We start from the raw sequence: 24754 nt of genomic DNA, 5'->3' as shown, positions 1-24754 counted from the left end.
AGGTTGGAGAGGACAGGGCAGAAAGTGTCACATGTGGTACGAATAGGCAAAAGAGTCTGTGCCCTTTACAGCACACTCCCGTTCAGACACTGAAATGGAACCCAAGATTCCCGAGACTCAGCATTCCCCTGCTGTCAGCAAATATCTGGGAAACCCACTGCAAAAGGTGTGGCATCATATTCCCTCTAGTGTTGGTCCACACAGCAGGATGACTACTGCTATCAGTTATTCCATTAGCTGAAGTGGCACAGATGGAAATGTTCCTACCTTGCTTATGAACCATATGGGTATCAGTATGATGCCACATGATGGAATCTCTGCTTTTTCCATTTGCTTTTTTAAAAACCTAGGAAATTGTACAAACTATGTTAAAAGAATATTATGATGGTTAGGAAATGCCAGAATTAAGGTTGCCTGTGTAACCTTAATCTAATACCTTGTGTGTATGAATTATGTTACAATTTTAATCATATGATCACTTACTACGTTCCCCCCCACAGTTCCCCAGCCTCATTTGGTCCATAAGATGGACAATGCTCACTTAATAAGGAAGTCCTCATATTTTGTTTTATCCTCATTGTCAAGTGAGGCCCCATAGCTTACTGCATACTATTCAAACGCTGCTCTAAAGAGAGAAGACGGGGTTACTTACCTGTAACTGGAGGTTCTTCAAGATGTGTGGTCCCTATCCGTATTCACAACAGGTTACACATGCGCACCATACACCCGGAGTCAAATGTCTGAGGTGATAAAGGTTGGGGCGGACTGACCGCATCATCAGTTCTTTCTCTACTGCAAATCTGACACATCTGAAGCACAAGGGAAGGACGGGGGAAGCGGAATACAGATAGGAACCACACATCTCAAAGAACCTCAGTTACAGGTAAGTAACCTCCTCCTCTTATGCAAGTGATGGTCCCTAATGTATTCCACTGGGGGTGATTAACAAGCAGTACTTAAGTGGGAGGAGGGTGCGAGTTGAGGATGGAAAGATCATGCAGAGAACTGCCATACTGAAGGATGCATCTGCCATTGAGTCCTGCACCAAGGTGTAGTGTGCTGCAAAGGTGTGTACCAAACTCCATGTGGCTGCCCTACATATGTCTGAAGGGAGGCCCTGGTCGAAGCCTGAGTTCTCATGGAGTAAGCCCACACCCCTGTGCGGGGGAGGGAGGCCCAACAGTAGGTAGCAGAGTTTAATACAATCAGAAATCCATTTGGAGATTCTCTGGATGGTGATGGACTGTACCCTAAGTCGCTCCGCTACTGTAATAAACAGTCTAGAGGACCTCCTGATTGTTAATGGCATGTCTGCCATCATAGCTCCAAGTTCAGTGGCCCTTCCAGCAGAAGTGATAGCAACAAGAAAGGTGCCTTTCATGAAAAGGAGGGTCAGGGATCACAATGCTAATGGTTCAAAGTGGGGCTTTGTTAAAACAGAGAGAACCAGATTCATGTCTGATTGAAGCGTTATCACTTGGATGGATGGGAAGGTTCTGAATAGGCCTCTCCAAAACCTAGCAGTTAGTGGGCATGTAAAGACAGAGCAACCTTCCATTGGAGGGTGGAACACACTAATTGCCACTAAGTGGACTCTCAAAGAGCTGAGGGCGAGACCAGATGACTTTAAAGACAGAATGTAATCCAGGATGAAGGGAATTCCCGCTGTTGTGCCCAAGACAAGAAACGTCTCCATCTGGCTTGGTAACATTGTCCAGTGGAATTCTTCCTGCTGCTGGAGAAAATATCTTGTACAGCCGAAGAACACAACCATTGTAAACCAGATGCCCATCCAAATACTATGCCCTGAGGTGGAGTGCATGTGGACTGGGATGCCTGATCTTGCCGTTGTACTGGGTCAGCAGTAGAGTGACTAGATAGAAAGTGACAGGTTTCAGTGGTAGCAGTGTTAGTCTGTATCAGGAAAAAAAAAAAGAAAAGAAAAAAGAGTCCTTGTGGTACCTTAGAGACTAATAAATTTATTTGGGCATAAGCTTTTGTGGGCTAGAACCCACTTCATTAGATGTATGAAGTAAAAAATACAGGAGCAGGTATAAATACATGAAAGGATGGGGGTTGTTTTACCAAGTGTTAGGTCAGTCTAACAAAATAAATCAATTAACAGCAAGATACCAAGGGAGGAAAAATAACTTTTGAAATGGTAAGACAGTGGCCCATTACGGATAGTTGACAAGAAGGTGTGAACTTCATTTCCCCAATACTAATTTCTCCCTACTGTTACTCACACCTTCTTGTCAACTGTCTGTAAAGGGCCACTGTCTTACCACTTCAAAAGTTATTTTTCCTCCCTTGGTATCCTGCTGTTAATTGATTTCTCTCGTTAGACTGATCTAACACTTGGTAAAGTACCCCCATCCTTTCATGTATTTACACTTGCTCCTCTATTTTTTACTTCATACATCTGATGAAGTGGGTTCTAGCCCATGAAAGCTTATGCCCAAATAAATTTGTTAGTCTCTAAGTGCCACAAGGACTCCTCGTTTTTTTTTTTTTTTTTTTTAAAGATAGAAAGTGTGAAAAATCAGGACAGGGGATGGGGTGTAATAGATGCCTATATAAAAAAAAGCCCCAAATATCGGGGCTCTCCCTATAAAATCGGGACATCTGGTCACCTAGTCAGCAGAACGGGGAAGTTCGGGATGAGAATTGAGGGCAGGATGACGTTAGGGTGACCAGATCACCCAAGTCAAATATCTGGACGGGGGGGCGCGAGCACTTCCGGGCTTTGGAGTATTTGCTTGTTTGTCCAGTGTCCCGACCTAACGTTGGTCGGGACGCGGGACAAACAAGGAAATATCGGAACAGTCCTGATAAAATCGGGACATCTGGTCACCCTAGATGACGTGTAGAGGAGATTGGGAAATCAGAATTGTCTGGTCCAGCACGGGGCGACCAGAATGTCCATCGCTCTGTCTCATCAGCTGTTGTGCAGCACTCCAGGCAAGAGTGGTAGTGGAGGAAAGGCGTAGTTGAGTTGGTCTGATCAGGAGTATCGCCCTAGGAACAATGGCCGAGGGCTCCCCAGAGCAGTACGTGGTGCATTTGCTGTTCATCTGGGAAGCGAATCGGTCTCTGGTCGGAGTCCCCCATCATGTGAACATATCATATACCACTGAATTGTGAAGTTCCCACCTGATGGTTGATAGAGTGTCTGATGAGCAAAACGTCTGATGAGTGAGTATGTGACTACCTTCTGCATACCAGGATGATAGGCTGCAGACAGGAGGATCTGGGGATTGATGCACCAGTTTCAGAGACTGACTGCTCTATATGCAGAGATGATCAATCTTGTTCTCCTTCTTTGTTGATATAGAAAACAGTGGTGGCATGGGTGTGCCACTCTGTCCTGGCTGGCTCCAGTATGGCTTCATTAATCAGTAATGCTATTCTTGCCGGTCCCAATGACACTCATTAAAAAATAATGCATTAATTAAATTTGTGACTGCACTCCTTGGGGGAGAATTGTATATCTCCTGCTCTGTGGTTTTACGCACATTCTGCCATATATTTCGTGTTATGGCACTCTTGGATGATGACCCAGCACATGTTGTTTGATTTAAGAACACTTTCACTGCAGATCTGACAAAACGCAAAAAAGATACCAATGTGAGATTTCTAAAAATAGCTACAGCACTTGACCCTAGATTTAAGAATCTGAAGTGCCTTCCAAAATCTGAGAGGAATGAGGTGTCAGAAATCTTAAAAAAGCAACACTCCAATGCAGGAACTACAGAACCCTAACCATCAAAAAAGAAAATCAACCTTCTGTTGGTGGCATCTGACTCAGATGATGAAAATGAGCGTGTGTCAGTCCACACTGCTTTGGATTGTTATCGAACAGAACCCGTCATCAGCATGGACGCATGTCCCCTGGAATGGTGGTTGAAGCATCAATGAGCATACGAATGTTTAGCATATCTGGCATGTATATACCTTCCAACGCCAGCGACAACAATGCTATGTGAATGCCTGTTTTCACTTTCAGCTAACATTGTAAATAAGAAGCTGTCTCCCATAAATGTAAACAAATTTGTTTGTCTTAGCGATTTGCTGAAGTAGTAGTAGGACTGAGTGGTCTTGTAGGCTCTAAAGTTTCACATTGTTTTATTTTTGAGAGAAGTTATGTACATAAAAAATTCTACATTTGTAAGTTGCACTTTCATGATAAATAGATTACACTACAGTACTTTTATGAGGTGAACAGGAAAATACTATTTCTTTTGTTTATTTTTTTACAGGGCAAATATTTGTAATCAAAAATAAAGTAAGCACTGTACACTTTGTATTGTGTTGTAATTGAAATCAATATATTTGAAAATGTAGGAAACATCCAAAAATATTAAACAATAATAGAATACTATTTATTTAAACAGTGTGATTAAAACTGAGATTAATTCTGATTTTTATGTGATTAATTATGATTAATTTTTTTTAATTGTTTGACAGTCCTAATCTGAACGCATACGCACAAATAGGCCAAATTAAGGCAATCCTAGTTCTGACATTTCCTAACTTTTGGATTGTCTGACTTTGCAACCTACATGGTCTTTAAACATAGGGGGTGTGTGAGTGAGTGAGAGAGAAAGCGTGTTAACAGGCAGAAAGCCATTCAATTGGTCTTAGCTCTTTTATTCTGGCCTATCACATTTTATATAAATAGTATTTGTTTTTGCAACTATAGTGAAGAAATACATCTACTGGCTGCAATCACAATAATTCTAAACATATGTCTATTTGTTTAATTTCAGCAAATCAGGATATTTTCTTATCTGCATACAGATTTGAGTCTTTAATAAGCCAGCATTGTTTTTAAATAAAAATACTAGCCTTCTGTGTGTTAAAATGCATTATTTTCACCTTTAACAAGCACACAAAAATTTACTCACGTGTGTTCTTTTAGAGTACAGGTTATCCCAAGGATTAATAATAAGAGCATACAGAATCCAAATGGTATTGTTATAAAAATAAAGTCTTCTTCACCTTTAGAGAAAGAACAAGCATTGAAACATTTCTTACTATATTACACTACCGAGCAAATTTTCATTTTTAGACTATATAATTAAAGCCATCTTATTAGCCCAAGTTATAAAAGCTCTGATTGTCACATCCTTGACCAACTGACTAAGGTACTGTATGCCACTATACAACACATACTAAGTCCTTGTCTACACTACAGGGGGAGATCGATCTAAGTTATGCAACTTCAGCTACGTGAATAACATAGCTGAAGTCGACGTACTTAGATCTACTTACGACAGGGTCCACACTACACTATGTCGATGGGAGACGCTCTCCCGTTGACTCCCCTTGCGCTTCTCATTCAGGTTGAGTACAGGAGAGCGATTTGCAGTCGATTTAGTGGGTCTTCATTAGACCCGCTAAATTGACTGCTGATGCATCGATCGCCGTGCACTGATCCCCAAGTAAGTGTAAACAAGCCCTAACTGATGTGTATTTTGCAGATCAAACCAGTCACGACCAGAGTTGGGCAAACAACTGATTTTTCGGTTTGGCCAACAAACAAACAAAAGCAGAAACCATATTTGGTTCATTTCCTACAAATGTTCAAAATCTGTCATCAAACCAGAAAAGTCTGGGTAGCTTCAGCAAACTGTCTCTCAGCATATCCATCACTCGTAATGTTTAATCCAGTGGTTAGGGCACTTGCCTAGGATGTTGGAGATCCAGGTTTGATTCTCCTTGCTGAAGCAGTAACTCAAACTCAGCATTCCCCACTCCTACATGAGCATCCTAACCACCAGGCTACATGCTAATCTGAAGTTGGTTTCTCTCAGTATCTCCTGTTGAAGCTGCTCCACATTGTATAAATATTTTAATATTCACAAGACCAAAGAAAGATTGAGTGAGAATGACTCTATATCCTGGTGATCATCTGGGAGGCAGGAGATGTGAATTTAAACCCCTCCTCTGAATCAGGCAGAGAGTACCCCTGCCCCCAAATAGCCTTTAGCTTTGCAGTTAGTCTGCTCACCTGGGATGTGGGAGATCTGAGTTCAAGTCCCTGCTCCAAAGTCAGGATTCAAATCTGAGGCTCCTACACCCCAAGCAAGCATTCTAACCACTGAGCTAAAGGTTACGAAAGGACAGACACACTCACCCCAACAGTTTACTAAAACTTCTTCACAGCTGTAAGTAATTGAATCAAATTTGAGAAGTCAACCAAAACAACATATTTTGGTGAATAATCTATTTGTCAAAAATGTTTTGCCTATCTCTAGTCACAACTACAGAGCTACAGACAGTACTGTGTAATGGGGCTTTCCTAGGATCTCAAAACAGCTGCTTCCAATTTTAGCTGCTGCTTTATTCCAGGAGCTGATCCAGTGCCAACCCCTTCCCCCCGCACACTATAAAATGAACAAAAAGTCAGATACAGGGGACAGGTCTCAGAGTGTTCTGCCAGCAGAAATGAAGCAGAAATGAGGAAATGTTGGCATTCATTGTTTCTTCCATTTAACATCTTGATATAACAATTCTAACTTCAATTCATAGCTATTCTATGATATCCCTAGGAGAAAGATACAAATATAGACAGTAAGAAAATAAGAAAAAGATTATTTTATATTAACCACAAGTGTGTATTGAGTATCCTACTGGCCGAGTTCAATTCAGAGGAACATGTGGTTTGTTAGCAGGGAGTTTTTCCATATAGGGAGAAAAAAAAGAGACAACAAGAAATCACAATGCATAAATATTTTGAGCCCAGTTCCTTAGGGTACATCTATACTACCCACCAGATCGGCAGCCAGCGATCCATCCAGCAGGGGTCGATTTATCGCATCTAGACTAGATGCGATAAATCGACCCCCAAGCGCTCTCCTGTCAACTCCTGTACTCCACTGCGACAAGAGGTGCACACAGAGTTGATAGGGGAGCAGCAGCAGTCGACTCACTGCAGTGAAGACACCGCGGTGAATAGATCCAAGTACGTCGCCTAGTTATTCACATAGCTGAAGTTGCGTAACTTAGATCGATTTCCCCCCACACACACACAGTGTAGACCAGGCCTAAAATAGACATTTTCCCCTTCTGGTGACATAGTAGGCCCCAGTCCTGTAAGTAACAGCACAGAGGCAGACTACTGCATGTGCGCAGAGCCACAATCTTCAGTGGCGATTCATGCAAGCACAACAGTCTGCCTGTGCATCGTCACTTGCAGTATTGGGACCTTAGTTTTTAAAACTTTTAATCTGTTGTAAATTTGGCTTACAATGTCTTCCAATGAGCTGAATTAAATTTAAACTAATTTTTGATTATTTTTCTTTGTTTTGTTCAAAAAGTCAGAGGCAGAGTAGACTAGGATTGGCCTAAGAAATGCCTAAATCAAAAAACGATATCTCTTACACAAAAATACTGTAAAAGCAATCACAGTTAACATTGAAAATTACTTACTGAATTTCAAAGTGCTGAAGGTTATTCTGTTTCCATGGGTTCCCCCAGCTTTGGTGGCTGCCATGACATGAGCAGTATACTGGGTGTTTGCTTGCAGAGACTTCAGACTGTATTGCAGAACATCAGAGTTCACAGTTTCATCTTTTCAGACAAAGATATTATATAAAAAAAAAAGATATACATATTAAAGAAAAGTAAGTGTTAACTACTACAATTTTACATTTATATAGCACTGGTCACACTGAAAGATCTCCAAATGCTTTAGAGACAAGCTGAAATACAATGTAATCAAGGGGATCATCAGTGTGGAACACTGAAATTGTTGAACAGAGCATAACAATGCAACATCACAGTTCAGGACAGAAAGTGAATAATTCTATATCCAACTGAAAATTCACTATTGAATTTAGATAGGTAAAATATAATAACCAGAGCCAATACTTTACTCTTAATAAAAGTATTATGGCATCTCTATTATTGCAAGCTGTAGAAAGTTGGTTTTATGTCCGAACTAAAAGACAGCATTACCATCCCACATTTGTTCAGCACAGCACAGTCCAATCCAGACTCAGAAGGAAGATTACCACCCTACATACTTGACAACCCCATTATATGCCACACCTATGTGTTTCTTGGATGTCTTCCATCCAAGTACTGACACAGCCAAAAAAGTTTAGTTTATGAGATCTCACAGAATTACAGAAAAATGGTAGGGCTGAAAATATTTAGACCCATTAACACAAGGAAGGTCAGGCTGAATTTCAGAGAAGAACTATAAAAATAATGATCGTTCATGTTTGTATAATTTCCTTTGTAAGGCTAGGTCTATACTACCCGCCTGAATCGGCGGGTAGAAATCGACCTCTCGGGGATCGATTTATCGCGTCCCATCGGGACGCGACAATCGATCCCCGAATTGGCGCTCTTACTCCACCAGCGGAGGTGGTAGTAAGCGCCGCCGACAGAAAGCCGCAGAAGTCGATTTTGCTGCCGTCCTCACAACGGGGTAAGTCGGCTGCGATACGTCGAATTCAGCTACGCTATTCACGTAGCTGAATTTGCGTATCTTAAATCGACTCCCCCCTGTAGTGTAGATGTACCCTTAGACTATCCACTGTCTAAACATTAATTAGAAATGCAGAATTAAATTGTTGTTAGGGACAAGTGAATTGGTTAAGAAGCTAAGATTTTTAAATATTTGGTAAACTATGTGTTGTATAATTTTCACAATCCTGCAATTTAATTGTTTCTGTGAGAGATTCTGCAGTCTGCTACTGGACCACCCACAAGATGAGAACCCCAGGTCTGAGTAATGAAGGATGTGAGACATAGGTGCCGACTCCTTGGGTGCTCCAAAAAAATGAGTGGGTGCTTAGGACCCACCAGCAGCCAAGTTTCTCCTCCCCCCACACCGCCTCCCACCTGCTGTGGATCAGCTGTTCCGCAGCAGGTAGGAGGCACTAGGACAGAGGGGAAGGAGTGGGGATGGGACGCACTCGGGGGAGGGGGCAAAAAGAAATGGGGAAGAGGTGGGGCAGGGTCTTGGAGGAAGGAGTGGAGTGGGGGCAAGACCTGGGGCTGAGTGGGGATTGAGCACCCTCAGGGAAAATTGGAAGCCGGCGCCGCTCATGTGAGAGTAACAGAATTGTCTTGAAAGCTGAGTAGTCTTCAGGGATAGCATGGCAGAGAGCATACTGCATAAAACCAGACAGGAAATAAGATAGCAAGAATAAGTGTGGAGAGGTCTACATCATACAGTAATAGTTGCAACTTCCTTCTTCCATTTACATATTGGCAAGTGTACTCTTGGCCCCTGCTGTGATTTGGGCATCCAGAAACAAATGAAGTTCCAATAGGACCCACTATTTTGAGATCTTTAAAAAAAGGTAGAATGCCTTAAGTGGCTACAGACCAAGAGAGAAGCTTAAAGCAAAAAGAGGAAAGAACGCCTAGCAAAGAAAATGGGCCTTGACATAACAAGCATTTCTGAAATAAAGCAGTGAACAAAAAGCAGTGAGATTCAGCAATACCTATCTACAAGATAGATAGGAAGGACAGGCTAGGTCACAGAAGTCAGAGAATAGCACTATACCTAAAAGATTCCATTGAAGCTCATGATATGAAAATTTGAGTGGATAGGATCATAAAGAAGACTCTGTAGGGATACAAATCCCAAGTGAGAAAAATATGAATATACTAGAATGGTTGTACTACTAGTCTTCAAAACAGGAAAATGTACTGAGTGTGTAATGTTTAGCAAGAGGGAAAAGGCGCGCAAGTCTAATAAAAGAATTATAATTGGGTGACTAGTTCAGAAAAGCAATTTTTTGACAGCTTAAATGATTGCTTCTTGGATTGGCTACTTATGAAGCACACAAGATGATAGGCTATTCTTGACTCAGTCCTAAGCAATACACAGGAGTTGGTTCAAGAAACAGCAACAGCTGACCACTACTAATAGCGACCACAATATAAATAATTGCCACATCCACAAGGAAAGTGAGGGGATTGTACCAAAAACTGACATTGATACACCAAACTCTAGAAAGGGGATTTTTAAAAATAAGCAAGATTCTATATTGAAACGCCAATATACATAGTTTTTTATTAAATTGTTACTGTTGATTTTTCATTTATTTCTTTATTTATTCATTCACTCTTGTATTTATAATACCATCTTAGAAGCTTGAAAATAAGTTTGTTCCCCATTTAGCTAACATCTTTTTCTATGTTACATTGCTGCAGGGGTCACTGACCCTTTTGTTGACTTCTGCGTCTGACTGATGCTAGCAGATGTGTAGAATTCGGAGTATAGCATTGCTACTCATCTGCTGTTACCAAGCTGTAAGACTTGAGCAATCTGCTTATAACTACTTAGTTTTAATATGTCATGTTAATGAGTGGAGGTTTGGTTGGCTGGATTTTTTTAAAATATCTTGGCAACAGTCAGATTTGTTTATAGAAAAATGTTTTGTTTATAGTAAAATCTGTTACAGAAAAATTTACCCTAATTGTGAGTTCAGCTGTAAAAAATGACTAAGTTCATGAGCGGTTACAGTAACTTATAACAACAAATGTTGATGGGAAAAGTTACGAAAGGGAGACAGAAAGACTGACTATAGTCCAAACAAAAAGGCCTGATATAAAATCAAGGACTGTTTTAAGATCATGCTTAGTAAAAAAGAAAAAAAAGTGTGAACCCAAATTGGTGTGTCAGAAACAAGGCTTAATTGGTAGACAAAAGAATGAGGGGATGGGCTCTTCCACCCACCATTCCCTCTGTGGAAAACGAGACTTTGGCGGGAAAAATTGGCTATTGGAGCAAGCTTCACCATCATGGCTGCCACTGTCTCCTGGGACCCTGGGCTTTTGTCATCCTGATTCAAACAGATGTCCTGACCAGAAAGAACCAAAGCGAGAGGGAGCCAAATGACATTGCCACCTCCACTGGCTGAAACCCAAACACTTCCTGGTATGTGAGACTTTGTCTCTCTCTTTTATAACTCTCCCCATGTGTCCTTTTACTTCTCTACTTTGTTTCTTCTCTTTCCTTTCTCTCTCCTTTTTCCTTTGGTCTAATAAGAGTCTGGCTTAGCTGTCCAAGACAGTGTATTTTGCAACATTGCTGTAAGCCTGTGATCAGAAAGGCAACTAAAAGCAATACCCTAAACAGCTGGTACAAGTTTGCCAGGTCTCAGAGTGGCTGGTCAGACCATGTGATGTGCCTGTGTTTTTCCAGCAATGAGGTTGCAAGTCAGAGTCAACATCAGAGACAGAAGCTGCATTTTCTATTGTTGCTGTTTCCTCCCGCCCTTTTGTGGGTGTTTGTCTTGTTTTGTCTTCTAGGAAATGGATCCAGACTTTAACAGGAGCAACGCCAGTTCCAGCCCATCTCTACTCATGTCTCTTTCCCAAAAGGACAGTTACCAGAACCTTTGCTAACAGGACCGGCTCTAGGCACCAGCAAACCAAGCACATGCTTGGGGAGGCACAATTCCAGAGGTGGCATTCCAGGAGGTTTGTTTTTTTGTTTTTGTTTTTGCTTGGGGCGTCAAAAAACCTAGAGCTGGCCCTGTTTGCTAACACCTAAAAGACTGTCAAACAAAAGTTTTTTCCCTTCTAAAATCTCTCTCCAACTAAAGGGAACAAGGAATGTTAAAATTAAAAGCTTATTCAATACTTTACATTTCAAATACTTAACCTGTTTTTCTTTACTGTATCTTTAATAAAAGGTTTAATGGATTTTTAATGGTGTGTTTGCCATGGTATACAGCAGGCTGAGGTCTTTGTATGTCAATCCCCAAATCTTGTTTAAAACTATTTAATATTGGACAACGACCGGGTTATGTTAATGCTTTTGGCCAATATATTCCATCTAGATTAATACAACAGGTCATATTCTTCAACAGAAAAAAAAACAGATTCAATTCGAGCTTATATAAATTGAGTAAGTGCCTTTAATAAATATGTAGCTTAATCTAGAATAAGTAGCTAATCATACTGGACTAGATCATCCACTATACAGGAAAAATCCACAAAGTAGACAGCAAATACAACAAGTTCTAACTCAAACTTTCCACCATATTGATCCAGAAACTGGGAGCAGCTTCCAAGAACAGGCAAGAAATTTCTAAATGGGTCCTCTCTCCTTATGGAAGCAAAGAGGATAATCTGAACAGCTATAATTATTGCACTACTACAACAGAGGTTCAGGTCCGTTTCACCAGGATCAAGTGCAACTATGGAAAATGAGATGAACTAAGTAAGAGCAACTAAGACAGTCCTACATAATGTAGTATTAAAAGAAATAAATTAAAAAAACAAAAAACCTTTTACAGCAAGTATTTTCAAAATTCTTCATAAATGGTGATTTTCTTTCAGCTACATCACTGACATACTGACATAACATGGAGACCATAAAATATATGCAGATCCTGTGGGAATTATTTTGTTGGAATACCCCATTGTGAAGTATAATTCTAAAAGATATCATATCCTATAAACTTTAGGTATTTTAGCAACAGATACTTTCAGATATATAGCTGTGACATGCATCAGCAAAGAGACTACTCAGACAATTTACGTAATGCTCACCAGTGCAAGCTAGGGTTCTATTCTATTTAGGCTCTGTCTGAATCAGAGGCGGGATTTGAATCCATATCCCCTACCTCCCAAGGTGAGTGCCTTAATCACCAGGCTAGAGAGTCATTTCACTCGCTCTCTGTTTTGCCCAATGAATATTTATACAAAATTAAACAGCTTCAACAGGAGAGACTGAGATCAAAATAGTCTATAGCCTGGTGATTAGGGCACTCACCTAGCATCCAAATCCCTGCGCCCATGAAATATTTAAGTAGTTTAAGTAATGTTTAAGAACAAAGTGCAACAGTTTCAACAGGAGAAACTGAAAGCAATATACCCAGTTTAGCCTATCAGCTGATGGTTAGAATGCTCACTTGGGAGAGGAGAGAGCTGAGTTCAAGTCCCTGATACAGAGTGAGGATTCAAACCTCAATTTCCCACATCCCAAACAAGTTTATGTACGTATACACACACATACACACACACACACACACCCCTCTGAAGCCAGCCCTGAAAAACCTCTTCCCAGACAAAATGTGTGGAGTCAAACTCACTGATAATTTCCAGTCAATTGAAACTATGTTTTTTGGTGAATTAACTGTATTAGACCAGAAAATTTCACACAGCTTTAGTCATCACTTTAGTATCTGAATGCCTTCCACTAGTGCATTAAGCAACATGACTACATCTGTCACATTTTTGTTTGTTTCATTTTTTACTATGTAGACATACTCTTGGATGGCCTGGGTTCTACATAATTGAGCACTTAGCATTTTATAATTGTGAAGAGAATGACAGAGAGCAGCAAAGCGCATTCGGTGACCATGGTAAAACGCACAAATCATAGATAAACTCTGCTGCTCCCCCACCTGAAACATATAACATTATCTGGAAAGTGATCAGTCACCACTTTAACCCTACAAAGTTGTGAAATTCTCTCTGGCAAAACTTTCTGGTGTTGTAAGCGGCAATAGGTATTGTATGCTAATATCTTCATGAAGTAACCGACATCCTGGGTCAGCACAGTGGTGTAACAGAGTGGAGAACTTTTACTTACTTAATTCTTTTCCACCTTCAGGTTTATAAAATATTGTATAGTTAATAATAAATCCATTTCTTTTATCTTTTGGAATCTTCTTCCATTTTATCATAGCCTCATTTTTTCCCAGACTGTCTGTTTTAGCCACAGGACCAACTGATGGACCTACAAAAAAATACAGAAATGTAATAAATGTACATAAAGTATTTTAAATGGTACAACTTTACTAATCCGTGATATAAGGGACAGGTACTATTTACCTAATATACCCTTTATCAGAGACCAGACACTATTCCTAGCTTTTCTCAGCTTTTCAGAGATACCATCTTCTTAGGTGATGTTTGCACCTTCTCTCTTGTTACTTACTATGGTGATGATGGTATGTATCTGAACACCTCACAATCACTGATTTTATCCTCAACACTGATGTGACGTAGGAAACTATTACATCAATTTTACAGATGGGAAACCAAGGCAAAGGACAGGTTAATTGACTTGCCCTAGTCATACAGGATGTCTGTAAGTGGGGAATTGAACCCAGGATTCCCAAGTCCCAATTCAATGCTCTGTCCACAAGATCAGCCTCCCTACCTATGTAATCAAACCTCTATATGCACAATTCAAAAACTATTTAGCAAGATCTCTGTATGCTCCAGTCCACTCAAAAGGCATAACATCTCCTCCCTCTCTCAATCAACCACCACTACCATCAAAGCATCTTAACTATAACTAAATAGCATTGAAACCAACCAGCGATTGTCCCGTCATGAATAAGCCAATACATCTAGGTTTCCTTAACAATTATATGCTCTATTATCATTGTACTGTACCCAGTTCCCTGGAGACTTCACCAGTCCACAGCCTGAAATCTTGAATCTACCACCAAACTTGGTTCTTACAATTAGCTGCATAATTCATCCAATTCACGTTACAGTTCTACTAAAAACAGAATCAATGCATGATTTCTGCCCAATGTGAAACAGCAAGATTTTCTACCATTTAAAAAAATATTATTATGCAGGAACATATATTTTCCATTACACCGTAAAAAGAGAGAAAAACTCAAACTTTTCAAACTAGCTGTTTTAGTCTGTGCCCCAAAATCACCCTTCCACTGGAAAAAATAAATTTGAACATAAAAAAGTTCAGTCAGTTATATCCTTGAGAAATAGCATAAACTATGTCTAAATGAGTCTGCAATTTTTAAGCTTTGACCCATATTTACAATAAAAAAAAAAACAATTTTAATACATTTTGTGGCAGCTTTCTTCTGGTTCCCAAAGTGCTTTACAAACATTACTCAAGCCTACAACAACCCTGCAATTGAGCTCTATACCCATATCAAAAATGGGAAAACAGAGGCACATAGTTTAAATTACTTTCCATGAAATACACAGTAAGTCAATAGCTGAACTGAAAATAAAAACCAGGAATTCTAACTCATAGTTCTATGCACTAATCACTACTTCCTTCCCTTAATAACACAGGTCTTAAGCACATTGCACAGATGCTATTACAAGATAGAAAGTAATACAGAGGGTTTGACCGTATTGATAGTTTCATATACATACGTCCTTCTTGAACATAAGCTTGTATGGAATGTGGAGTTCCTATTTTATTTCCATAGAGAGGATACACTGAGATATTATAGCATTTGAAGGGTTTAAAGGCATCTGTAAGAAAAAAATACTTTTCAGATACATGTCCTTCATTTAAGATTTACATTTACATAAGGAAAATAAAGTTGTATTTTCTTGCTAGTATTAGATGAATTTAGGATTGCTCCATACTGGTATTTTCCCTCAGTTTTTATGAGTGCAATCTATGCTTATTCTCTTGCATACCCATTGACGTACTTACGCATGGAGAGAAAATGAACTTTATTTGGCACCTTTTCTAAAAGTATTTGAATTCAGACTAATTTTTCACTAGAAATATTTTGACTAAGGAATATTATACTTTTTCTTATGTAGCAATTTACATGTTCACAATATCTTACCATCACTAGCATTTGACAAGGCTAATTATTGTAAGTTTATTGGGTAGGATTGAGGACATTGAGTAGCTGATGATCCTTCAGTTCTTTTTCTGAAACTATTTCCATCTTTTTATTTTTATTTCTAGTCAAAAAGAGGTATTCTTTAAGATGTAATAAAAGCATTTTAAAGTAACAAGGGAGCTCCGACTGGCTCCAGCTATGCAGAATGCAGCTGCTCATCTTGTAAGCAGCTTGACATCAGGACACCTGTAACTGAAGTCTCTACAGTGGCATCTTATTTCCAGGTATAATTCTTGGCAATTATCATTCAAACCCTGATGGTCTAGCAACTTCCCCAACCCCTATTCAGCCAGTTGAAATTTAATGGGAGACGCTTACCACTGGAATTAATGTTTGAACACTCTGGCCCAGATTCTCTAGTGTAGCCACACCACCAGCCTAATCTTATCTAAATCTACAACCAGTTTATTCAGGTGAAGGAGGATCACCCCATAATTCATCATCAGTTGTGTAAAGCCAGTGCAGAGGCTCTTGCTCTGATGCCACTTCCTCTCCCCCTCCGTGGCTAGTATAGCAGGGAAAAGTGGACATGGCCCGACCCTCGAACTATGTCAATTCTCCACTGCTTTTTCAGCTCACTGAATCCATTGCTGACCACCATAAATTAGAGCAGTCTCTTGCTTTTTAATTGAGAGCCTCCCTTAATGACATTTGCTCTTAACAGGAGTCTGTCAGTCTGAGTGTAGCAATCCTCAGAATAAGAATCAAGACTCACTAAGCTTGTTTAACATTTGATTGACTGTTCTTGTTTTGTGTTGTTTTCTGTAATGGAAGCATCTAAAGGACTGTATAAACTAGTAAAATAAATCAATCTCTTGGTCAAACTGCTTCTCTGACAAGTCAGTGATGTCATGTGCAGTTGTATGTCTTCTCATATTTTTTAAATCCGGTGTGCTAGTTTGCCGAAAAGAATCATAGAATATCAGGGTTGGAAGGGACCTCAGGAGGTCATCTAGTCCAACCCCCTGCTCAAAGCAGGACCAAATTCCCAGACAGATCTTTGCCCAGATCCCTAAATGGCCCCCTCAAGGATTGATCTCACAACCCTGGGTTTATCAGGCCAATGCTCAAACCACTGAGAAGAGTTTACTATTTTTAATTGTGCAATTTTATATAATGGAAATCAGAAAAGGGCCCACTGATCAATTAACATATTTCCAATTTCAGTTTACCACCAATGAAGAAATGGTTTAAAAACTAAGAAATAATAACTTAATTTAATGATAACAGATCATATTATTTTCACTATACTTCCCATATATGTAAAATAAAAATACAGCAAGATTAGCAAGAATCTCTGTGGCCCTTTTTGCACCCACTTCAGTGAAGTAGTGGTTTTTAAAAATGAATTTAGTTCTCACCTATTATACATAATATGAACAATACTGGGGAAAGATTTAAACTGTCACAAATATATACACTAGACAGACAAATTTCCATATCTGCAGATAAGGAGCGTGAGTTATTCCAGATAATACTGACATTAACATAGAAGATTTCCCCTTCACATGTTGGTTGATTTCAAATCTAGACACTATAATACAGTGTAATGTTTTATGAGGATTACATATACTTATAATCAAGCCATGATTGTTTGGGGAAACTGCTCAGCAAAGTTATGAAATACAGCTCTATTGAAGGGAAGGATCACATCAGATCTTCAACTACTTATCACAGCTTTGAGCAGCCCCGAAATGCACTAAGAAACTTCTGAGATTTTTAATGTGGATCTGATGGTGTCATATAGCTTTAGGTAGCAGTGTACCATATGGACCAATAATGATATTTGTTTGTTTCTTTCTTTCTTTTTTCTGGTCTTATTTTCACCCTGTAGAAGTAGTTTGTGCTGTATTACTACTTCTCTTTCCTTCTTTGGGCTCTATTTTTTAATCTCTTTGTTATTCTATTGTATATTGTATTGTAATTTTCACTATTTGAAATTTCACTTTTGAAAATCAGGCCATTTAAGTGCCTAAACATGAATTTAGGAGCCTAACTTTAGGTACCCAAATTAAAAAATGTTGCCCTTAAATCACAGAAGGATAAATTTAAAAGTGCATCTCCTAACGTGCATTAAAAGTACAATCTTGCAATAAGCATGATGTGTAAAATTGCAAGAGACCAGAAACTATTTTAGAATTATATGTACATACTTCAATAAAACAAGGCAAATGTTTTTGAAGTTATTTCTTTTTATATAAAGACCATATAACAAGCTGCCACCACACTCCTTGCTGTTTTTGGGGATACAGACTAACACGGCTACCCCCTGATACTTAAATCCCCTTTGTGCCTTTGAAAGTCTCCCCCCTCTTAAGTACATGCTTAACCTTAAGTATATGAATAGTCAATGGGACTACTCAGATGCTTAAAGTTAAGCATATATTTAAGAATTTTGATGGATTGGGGTCTTATTAATTACTTTCTATTTGACATAATAATGTGAGTTTTATTTTCAGTTTGACTGTCTGGAAATTCATTCTTCTTGATTCTGTTTCCTAAAGTTATTTTGACACTTAGATTAAATAGTTGTACTTTGGGGGTGAAATCCCTGCCCCACCAAAGTCAATGGGAATCCCCTGGTGTTACTGAATTGAAAGCCATCAAAATATGGCTTCTTTAGAACAGAGACAAGTATACAGACAGTAACAAAACTGCAGAAGCAGTTTACCAACTTCCTGAAAGGAAAAGCGGAAACAGAAACTCAAAACTGCTTAAAGAGAATCTTCTCGTGCTGAGAATTCTGAATCATCACCACCACAGTAAGACAAAATATTGCATCAAAGGATTATGTCAAGTGAACATATTGAATGGGAGGAACATTACCACAGAATTTATGAAAGTATTTCAAAACAAATCCCTCTACTCAACCTAATAATGAGTTAACATTGAAAACACTGTATCAATGGATTTTTTTCACAAAGCAGCTTTATTAATCTTCCACTTTTATAAATGTTTCTTTACCTAATTAAAAACACAATATAAGTCAGAGCATATGAAATGAAAGCTGTAGATAGATCTTCTGATCCTAAAATATGTCCTGTTTTTCCTCTAATATTCCCAAGCATTCCAGCAAGGCCTGAAGAGCAATGGGGAAAGCCTTTTAGGGAAGCCCCAGAGTAGAAATCTTAATTTCCTTACAACTCCCCTGTGTGGGGAAGACGAGTAGGGGAGGTCAATTGGAACTGCCTCAAGACACTTTTAGTAACTCTAACATATGTACCATCTGATGTGTTACTTTCCCATTCACCTCCCAAGCCTAAATCTATTTAGGTGGGGTGGAAGGGCAGCATGTTGGATTAGTAATACATTGGCTGACAGTTGGACACCAGGATAAAGGTGGGATGGGTGAGATTTTAAGGAAGTAAAAAATTAAGACTAACAAAATGTTTACAGCTTTGATATTTTGCTTGCTTGTTGTCTGCCTATTACTGTTTGTCTGTCTTGTCATATTTTCTAGATTTAAGATATGTGAGCAGCGCCGGATTAACACAGGGGCTTTAGGGGCTGCAGCCCAGGGCCCCAGGCTAAGTGGGGCCCCGACACAGCAGGGCTCAGGCAGGCTTCCTGCATGCCATAGCCCCAAGCCGCTCCTGGAAGCAGCCAGCTGCTGGCACATCTCTGCGGCCCCTGGAAGGGGGGGAGGTGACTCCACATGCTGCCCCTGCCCCTGCCCCCAGCACTGTCCCCCCATCTTCCATTGGCTGGTTCCCGGGAGCTGTGGGGGAGGTGCTTGCGGGCATGGGCAGCACATGGAGACACACTGTCCCCCTCCCCCCAAGAGTGCACAGAGATGTGCCAGCAGCTGGCCACTTCTGGGGGCAGCGTGGGGCAAAGGCATGCAGGCAGCCTGCCTGAGCCCTGCTGCACCGCCGGCTGGGAGCCGCCTGTGGTAAGCACCTCCCTGCCGGAACCTGCACCTCGCACCCCCTCCCTCACCCCAACCCCCTGCCCCAGGTCAGAATTCCCTCCTGCACCAAACTCCCTCCCAGAGCCCGCACTCCGCACCCTCTCCTGCACCACAACACTCTGCCCCAGCCTGGAGCCCCATCCTGCACCAAACTCCCTCCCAGAAAGAAACTAATAGAACAGCTGTTTTAAGGTAAGTGAATTAAAAATAACCTACTTCTTAATTATATTCTACATGTTTTAAGACTGAATGTAACCACAGAATGGCTTTATGTTAATTAAAAGGCAAGTTTAGTATAGCGTTAATAGCCTCGATTCCATAATTGTGATCATTTTGTTTAAAATTAGGAAAAAAGACTTATATCCAGGGACCCCACAATTTTTAATAGCCCCGGGCCACAAGAGAGTTAATCCGGCCCTGTATGTGAGGCAAGGACCAGATCTTCCTATATATTTATACTGAGTCTAGCACTGAGTCTGCTTTTATATACAAGGAGGAAGAAAGAAAAAGGATTTTTAGTTCAAACAACCTGAAGAATCCTGAATATTTAGTAAAAAGAATACTCAGTGTCATACTGTAGTTGACTTGTGCAATTATTTTTTTATGTTCAATAATTTCTTGTTGCAACGTGTTGCCAAAGAGCTTCAAAAATATGTTCATTTCTCTTTAACTAGAATACAAATTTCCACTCCAAAACTACCTGTCTTCATTTCCCAAGAACTGGAAAACATTCAATTTTGTATTTTCTTGTGGCACTCATCTGATCACACCTAAAGAACTATATATTTTGTAATTTGCCCTAACAGTAGTGAAGTTGAATTTTTATTAATTATCGGTTTTGTTGCTATTTTAAACTACTTGCTAGTAATGTCAATGTTTTGCTTATGTTTTCAAAAGATTACTTAAAATTATTTATGTCACTACTTGTTTATATTAGTCAATTTATATGCAAAATAGGTGCTGCTACAAATATTGAATGGAAAGGTTCAACGGCTACTATCCATTTCTGCTTCTGATTACAATTTTGTCCACTGTTTGCTGTCATGCACCGGTGACTCTCAGGCTTGTTATCTTACTAAGCAGTGAAAAATAATTGTATCTGTGTGTCACCATACTTTAGCTAGACACGAGAGTATGTTGCCCACACCCCAGAGAAAGATAGCACAGTATAACATACAGCCTATGTTAAATAGAGAAACAAAATACTTTTTCTTGAACAAAAAAACTGTGTTCTAGATTTAGGTTAAGAAGTAACTGATAGAGATCTGAAAATTATAAGGTCACGCAAGCATAGTAAACTTACCTTTCTGAGCTGTCCACTTTGTAGTATTTAATACATATTGCCATGATCTACCCAAGGGCTCAGTCTCCAACTCCTCATACCATTCAATGACATATCTGCTTATTTCTGAAACTGATGCTTCCCATTCCACAACCATTTGTTCATTTAAAGTAAGTGTCCTCACTGTATCAATCCATTTGGGAGCTGCAAATTAACAACACGTAAAAATTAACAGAAATAGTTATAAAAATTGTAATAGAGCAAACATCCATAATAGTGTAGCAATTCAGTGATGAGAGATTCAGATTTTTATCTATAGAACACAGTGTTTGACTTAGCAAAAGTCAAACAAGAAATTCAACTTAATTGTGTAAAGCATTGTTTTATTTATTTATACATGTACACACATACGCACAGAAAGAGTATCTGATAACACAGCAAACAATAATGGAATGGTTACAATAAGATGTGAAAGTAGATGGGGTGCAGAGACATGAAGAATTGGAATATATATTCATACAGAGACTTATTTTACATTTTATTGGCTGTAGTAGCACAGAAGAGTAGGTTTTGACTTGTGTTTTAATAGGAAATAAGGAATCAATGACAGAGGCCAATTAGTTTTAATAAATAACATAATAAACATAACATAATAACATAATAAAACAGTGACTCCTATTAATGGCCTTATAAACAGGAAGCACTATTACTAATAGGAAAATATGACAAGCTGAAGTACAATGATATACCAATGCTTTAATGCATTCTCTTCCATACCAGAGTATGCTGTTCCATTAGTCTATTGCACTTGTGTTAAATAAAGTAGTGAAACTAGACAATCCTGTACTGACATAGTGAGGAGCTAGATGAATTAGTAGGTCTTCTCCATCTGTAGAATCCAGGACAAAAAAATAAATCTCTACCACAATTTTACTTTCACCGCAACAGTACTTAAGACAGGCAAAATGAATTATCACATGGATACGGAAAAGGCTGTTTCAGTGATCCAAGGGAATATCTACCACACCATTTTATAAAAACGTACTTTTTTCACCAATAGATGGAATTCTTAGAGTAGCCTCAGGAGACTCTCCAACAGAGTTATATGCAACAACAGATATCACATAGGCTTCCCCCGTTAAAAGGAGCGTGGCCACCTGGTCAGTAGTGTTGTGCGTCATTTTAAAAGAAGCATTGTTTTCTGGACAGTACTGTATTTTGTAGCCAAGTAGATACTCAGAAGATAGATATTCTTTTAACACCTGTTTAAAAAAAATAATACAAAAGTTGTGTGTGTTTTGTAATACTGCTTATATAATCAAAAGCACATTTAATAAATATATAAAACATAAATACTGGACACATTGCCAGGACTCCAGAATTTTTCCTTTTTCTATCTCTGGATTATTTTCATGCAAACATATTTCAGTTTCTCAGTAATCTGTTTTCCAGTTTGCCTCATTTGGTTACTCAGAAAAGATTCCTGAAAAATATTTGGTGAGTCCATCAGAGAGTCAACATCCAGAATGTTCTTCCAACTACTTCATAACAGAAATTCTGGAAAAATTTGAAATGTTTGAGCATGCCAGTGGGTATATTGGATTATCTTCTGGATAATTAACAATGTTGAATTCTAAAAACAGATTTTATTGGATTCTAATAAATGTAAAGGCTTAAAAAGTCTGTTAAATTGATCAAATTGATCAAATAATAGCAGCTGAAAATATTTATACAATGAATATTACTGTTTTTCCATCAAATTTCTTCAAGGAATTCAGTTTTTGAAATAAGTTGTTCAACAGATAACTGAAATACTCAAATTATTCATTTTTCTTGCATTTGACCAGCTCAAATTAAAATATATTTTTATGAGTACTTCAATCAAGATTCTACAAGCACAATGTTACCATTCAGTTCTTATCTCTAGCATAGTCAAGTGGTGATAATTTAATGAAGAAGGTTTCAAAACTGTAAATTTGAATAGAACCGTGAGAAGTTATATTAACTAACTAGTTATATTGACTATTGACCATCATGACTTAGCAGTCAGTTTTTTCAGATCATGTTGAATATGATGTCAGCATGGTCATAGGGTAAATGCTGACTGCAAAGTTGTAGTCAACATCATGTTACTTAACAGAAAATTTCTGTAGGTTCTGTTCTAGCTTTGTATGGAGCTCGTCTGAGCCAGACTTGACAGATCTTTATGTCCTATAACACAGATGATAAAATGCAATTTCTACTGGAAGAGGCAGTTCGGATTTTAAAATCATGCGTGTACATACCTTCCACATAAGATGCACATATCTATTTGCAGCTGATGGTGAAGATTCAATTACTCTCCACAAATCCACTTTTTTTGAAGGAGCTATTAAAAACAAACAATAAAAAGTAGAAAACTTGCTGTCGCTTTTTAAAGAAGATTAACAGCAGTGTTGAATTTTTTTTTCCTTCCTGACCCTTGTATACCTTCTCTCTATGCTGCAATCAGTCTCTTATTTCCATTCTTTATGGTCATTTCACTCTTCTTTCCTAGCTCTAGATTTTTATTTTTTTTAAATAATCCCGTTTTTTCTCCTCCATTGTATATTCCTCACTCTATCCCTTTCAGTTTATCTCTTGTTCTGCCCTCCCCCCTTCTAGCCTTCTTTAATTGAATGTATTTGTTTTCACAATTTCAAAGCCAAACTATGACATCAACCAACTGACAATACGCTGAAAATAGTCTGCTAATATTAACTTCTGTGCCAAAGATTCAAAATCAATCCTGTAAAAAACTATGTTGTAAACAATTAGCCTGCCTTGTTGTTCTGTTCTTCCTATTTTCTCTTTACTCCATTCACTCCAGATTTCTGATTCAACACCAACACATTGAATGGCTATAGCATACTCTGTAAAATCCTGTAGATCCTTGAGATTAAATGATGCTCTTCTTTTATTTTGATTCATAGTGAAATTAGTTGTTACCTAAAAGTGAAAACATGAACACAAAATATGTTGTCTTTCTTAACAAAAAAAATAAACCTCAGCAGATACTTTATCTACTTAAAAACCTCAAAGACCATATCTATCATGCCTCCCAGATCACCCCTCCATTATAAATAAAAGGGAAAGCTACTCATCTTGTAAATAGTGCTTCTGTGTGTAGCTTTCTCATTGCTGGATCTTTGCAATTGTTCCACAAGATCGGCACCAGTTCTTAAGGTTACATTTTACCCTTAATGGCAGTAGTAATGAAGTAGAGAGCATGAGCTAGGCTCATTGCCTAGGGAGGTGGTGGAATCTCCATCTCTGGAGATATTTAAGAGTAGGTTAGATAAATGTCTATCAGGGATGGTCTAGACAGTATTTGGTCCTGCCATGCGGGCAGGGGACTGGACTCGATGACCTCTCGAGGTCCCTTCCAGTCCTAGAATCTATGAATCTCTGTTGGCACCCTGCCCTCTCTGAAGCATCAATGCTGCCCTACAACTGTTTGTCATCTCCAACTGCATGGGAACCAAAGGTCCCAGCAATAAGACAATCTAAAGATGATCAACATATGATCAAAATATCTGTACCAATGAAAAGACAGAAAAACCATGTGCCAAGAGAAACTCCCCCTGAAAAATTATCCTCCAAACTCTGAGGGGAAACATATAGATGAGTGGCAATAATGATCACTTTGAAGAAGAAGAAGAAGAAGAAGAATTATATGGTTTATAATTTTCACCTACTCTAAAGAGATAATCAGAACAAGCGTCTCAGCCCAGGAAAGCAGGGAAGTTCCATGATTGTCCCAAAACAAAAATGAGAGCAAAGCTAAAACATGCAGTATCCCACAAGCCCGACACCAACAGTGGGAATAGGGCAGTTTTTTTTTTAAAATGTATACTTAAAGGGGTAAGATAACCTCTTAAATCAATATTGAAGAAGATAATGAAGTGTGACAATTAATCAATAAGGAAG

General features: G+C 38.9%; 1 protein-coding gene across 1 annotated transcript in view; it reads right to left on the bottom strand.

Annotated features, from left to right (window-relative positions):
- The window catches only part of IL31RA (interleukin 31 receptor A), a 77743-nt gene that overhangs the window by 7342 nt on the left and 45647 nt on the right, over positions 1–24754 (bottom strand). Inside the window, 8 exon segments of the mRNA XM_034773225.1 lie at positions 4908–5001; positions 7435–7575; positions 13574–13720; positions 15127–15228; positions 20828–21010; positions 21852–22068; positions 23092–23174; positions 23608–23773. Of these exon segments, the coding sequence (XP_034629116.1) occupies positions 4908–5001; positions 7435–7575; positions 13574–13720; positions 15127–15228; positions 20828–21010; positions 21852–22068; positions 23092–23174; positions 23608–23773 (1133 nt within the window).

This window comes from Trachemys scripta, chromosome 6, assembly GCF_013100865.1.
Source record: "Trachemys scripta elegans isolate TJP31775 chromosome 6, CAS_Tse_1.0, whole genome shotgun sequence".
NCBI lineage: Eukaryota > Metazoa > Chordata > Testudines > Emydidae > Trachemys > Trachemys scripta.
The sequence above is the reverse complement of the archived record's forward strand: the minus strand, read 5'-3'. Positions and strand labels throughout refer to the sequence as shown.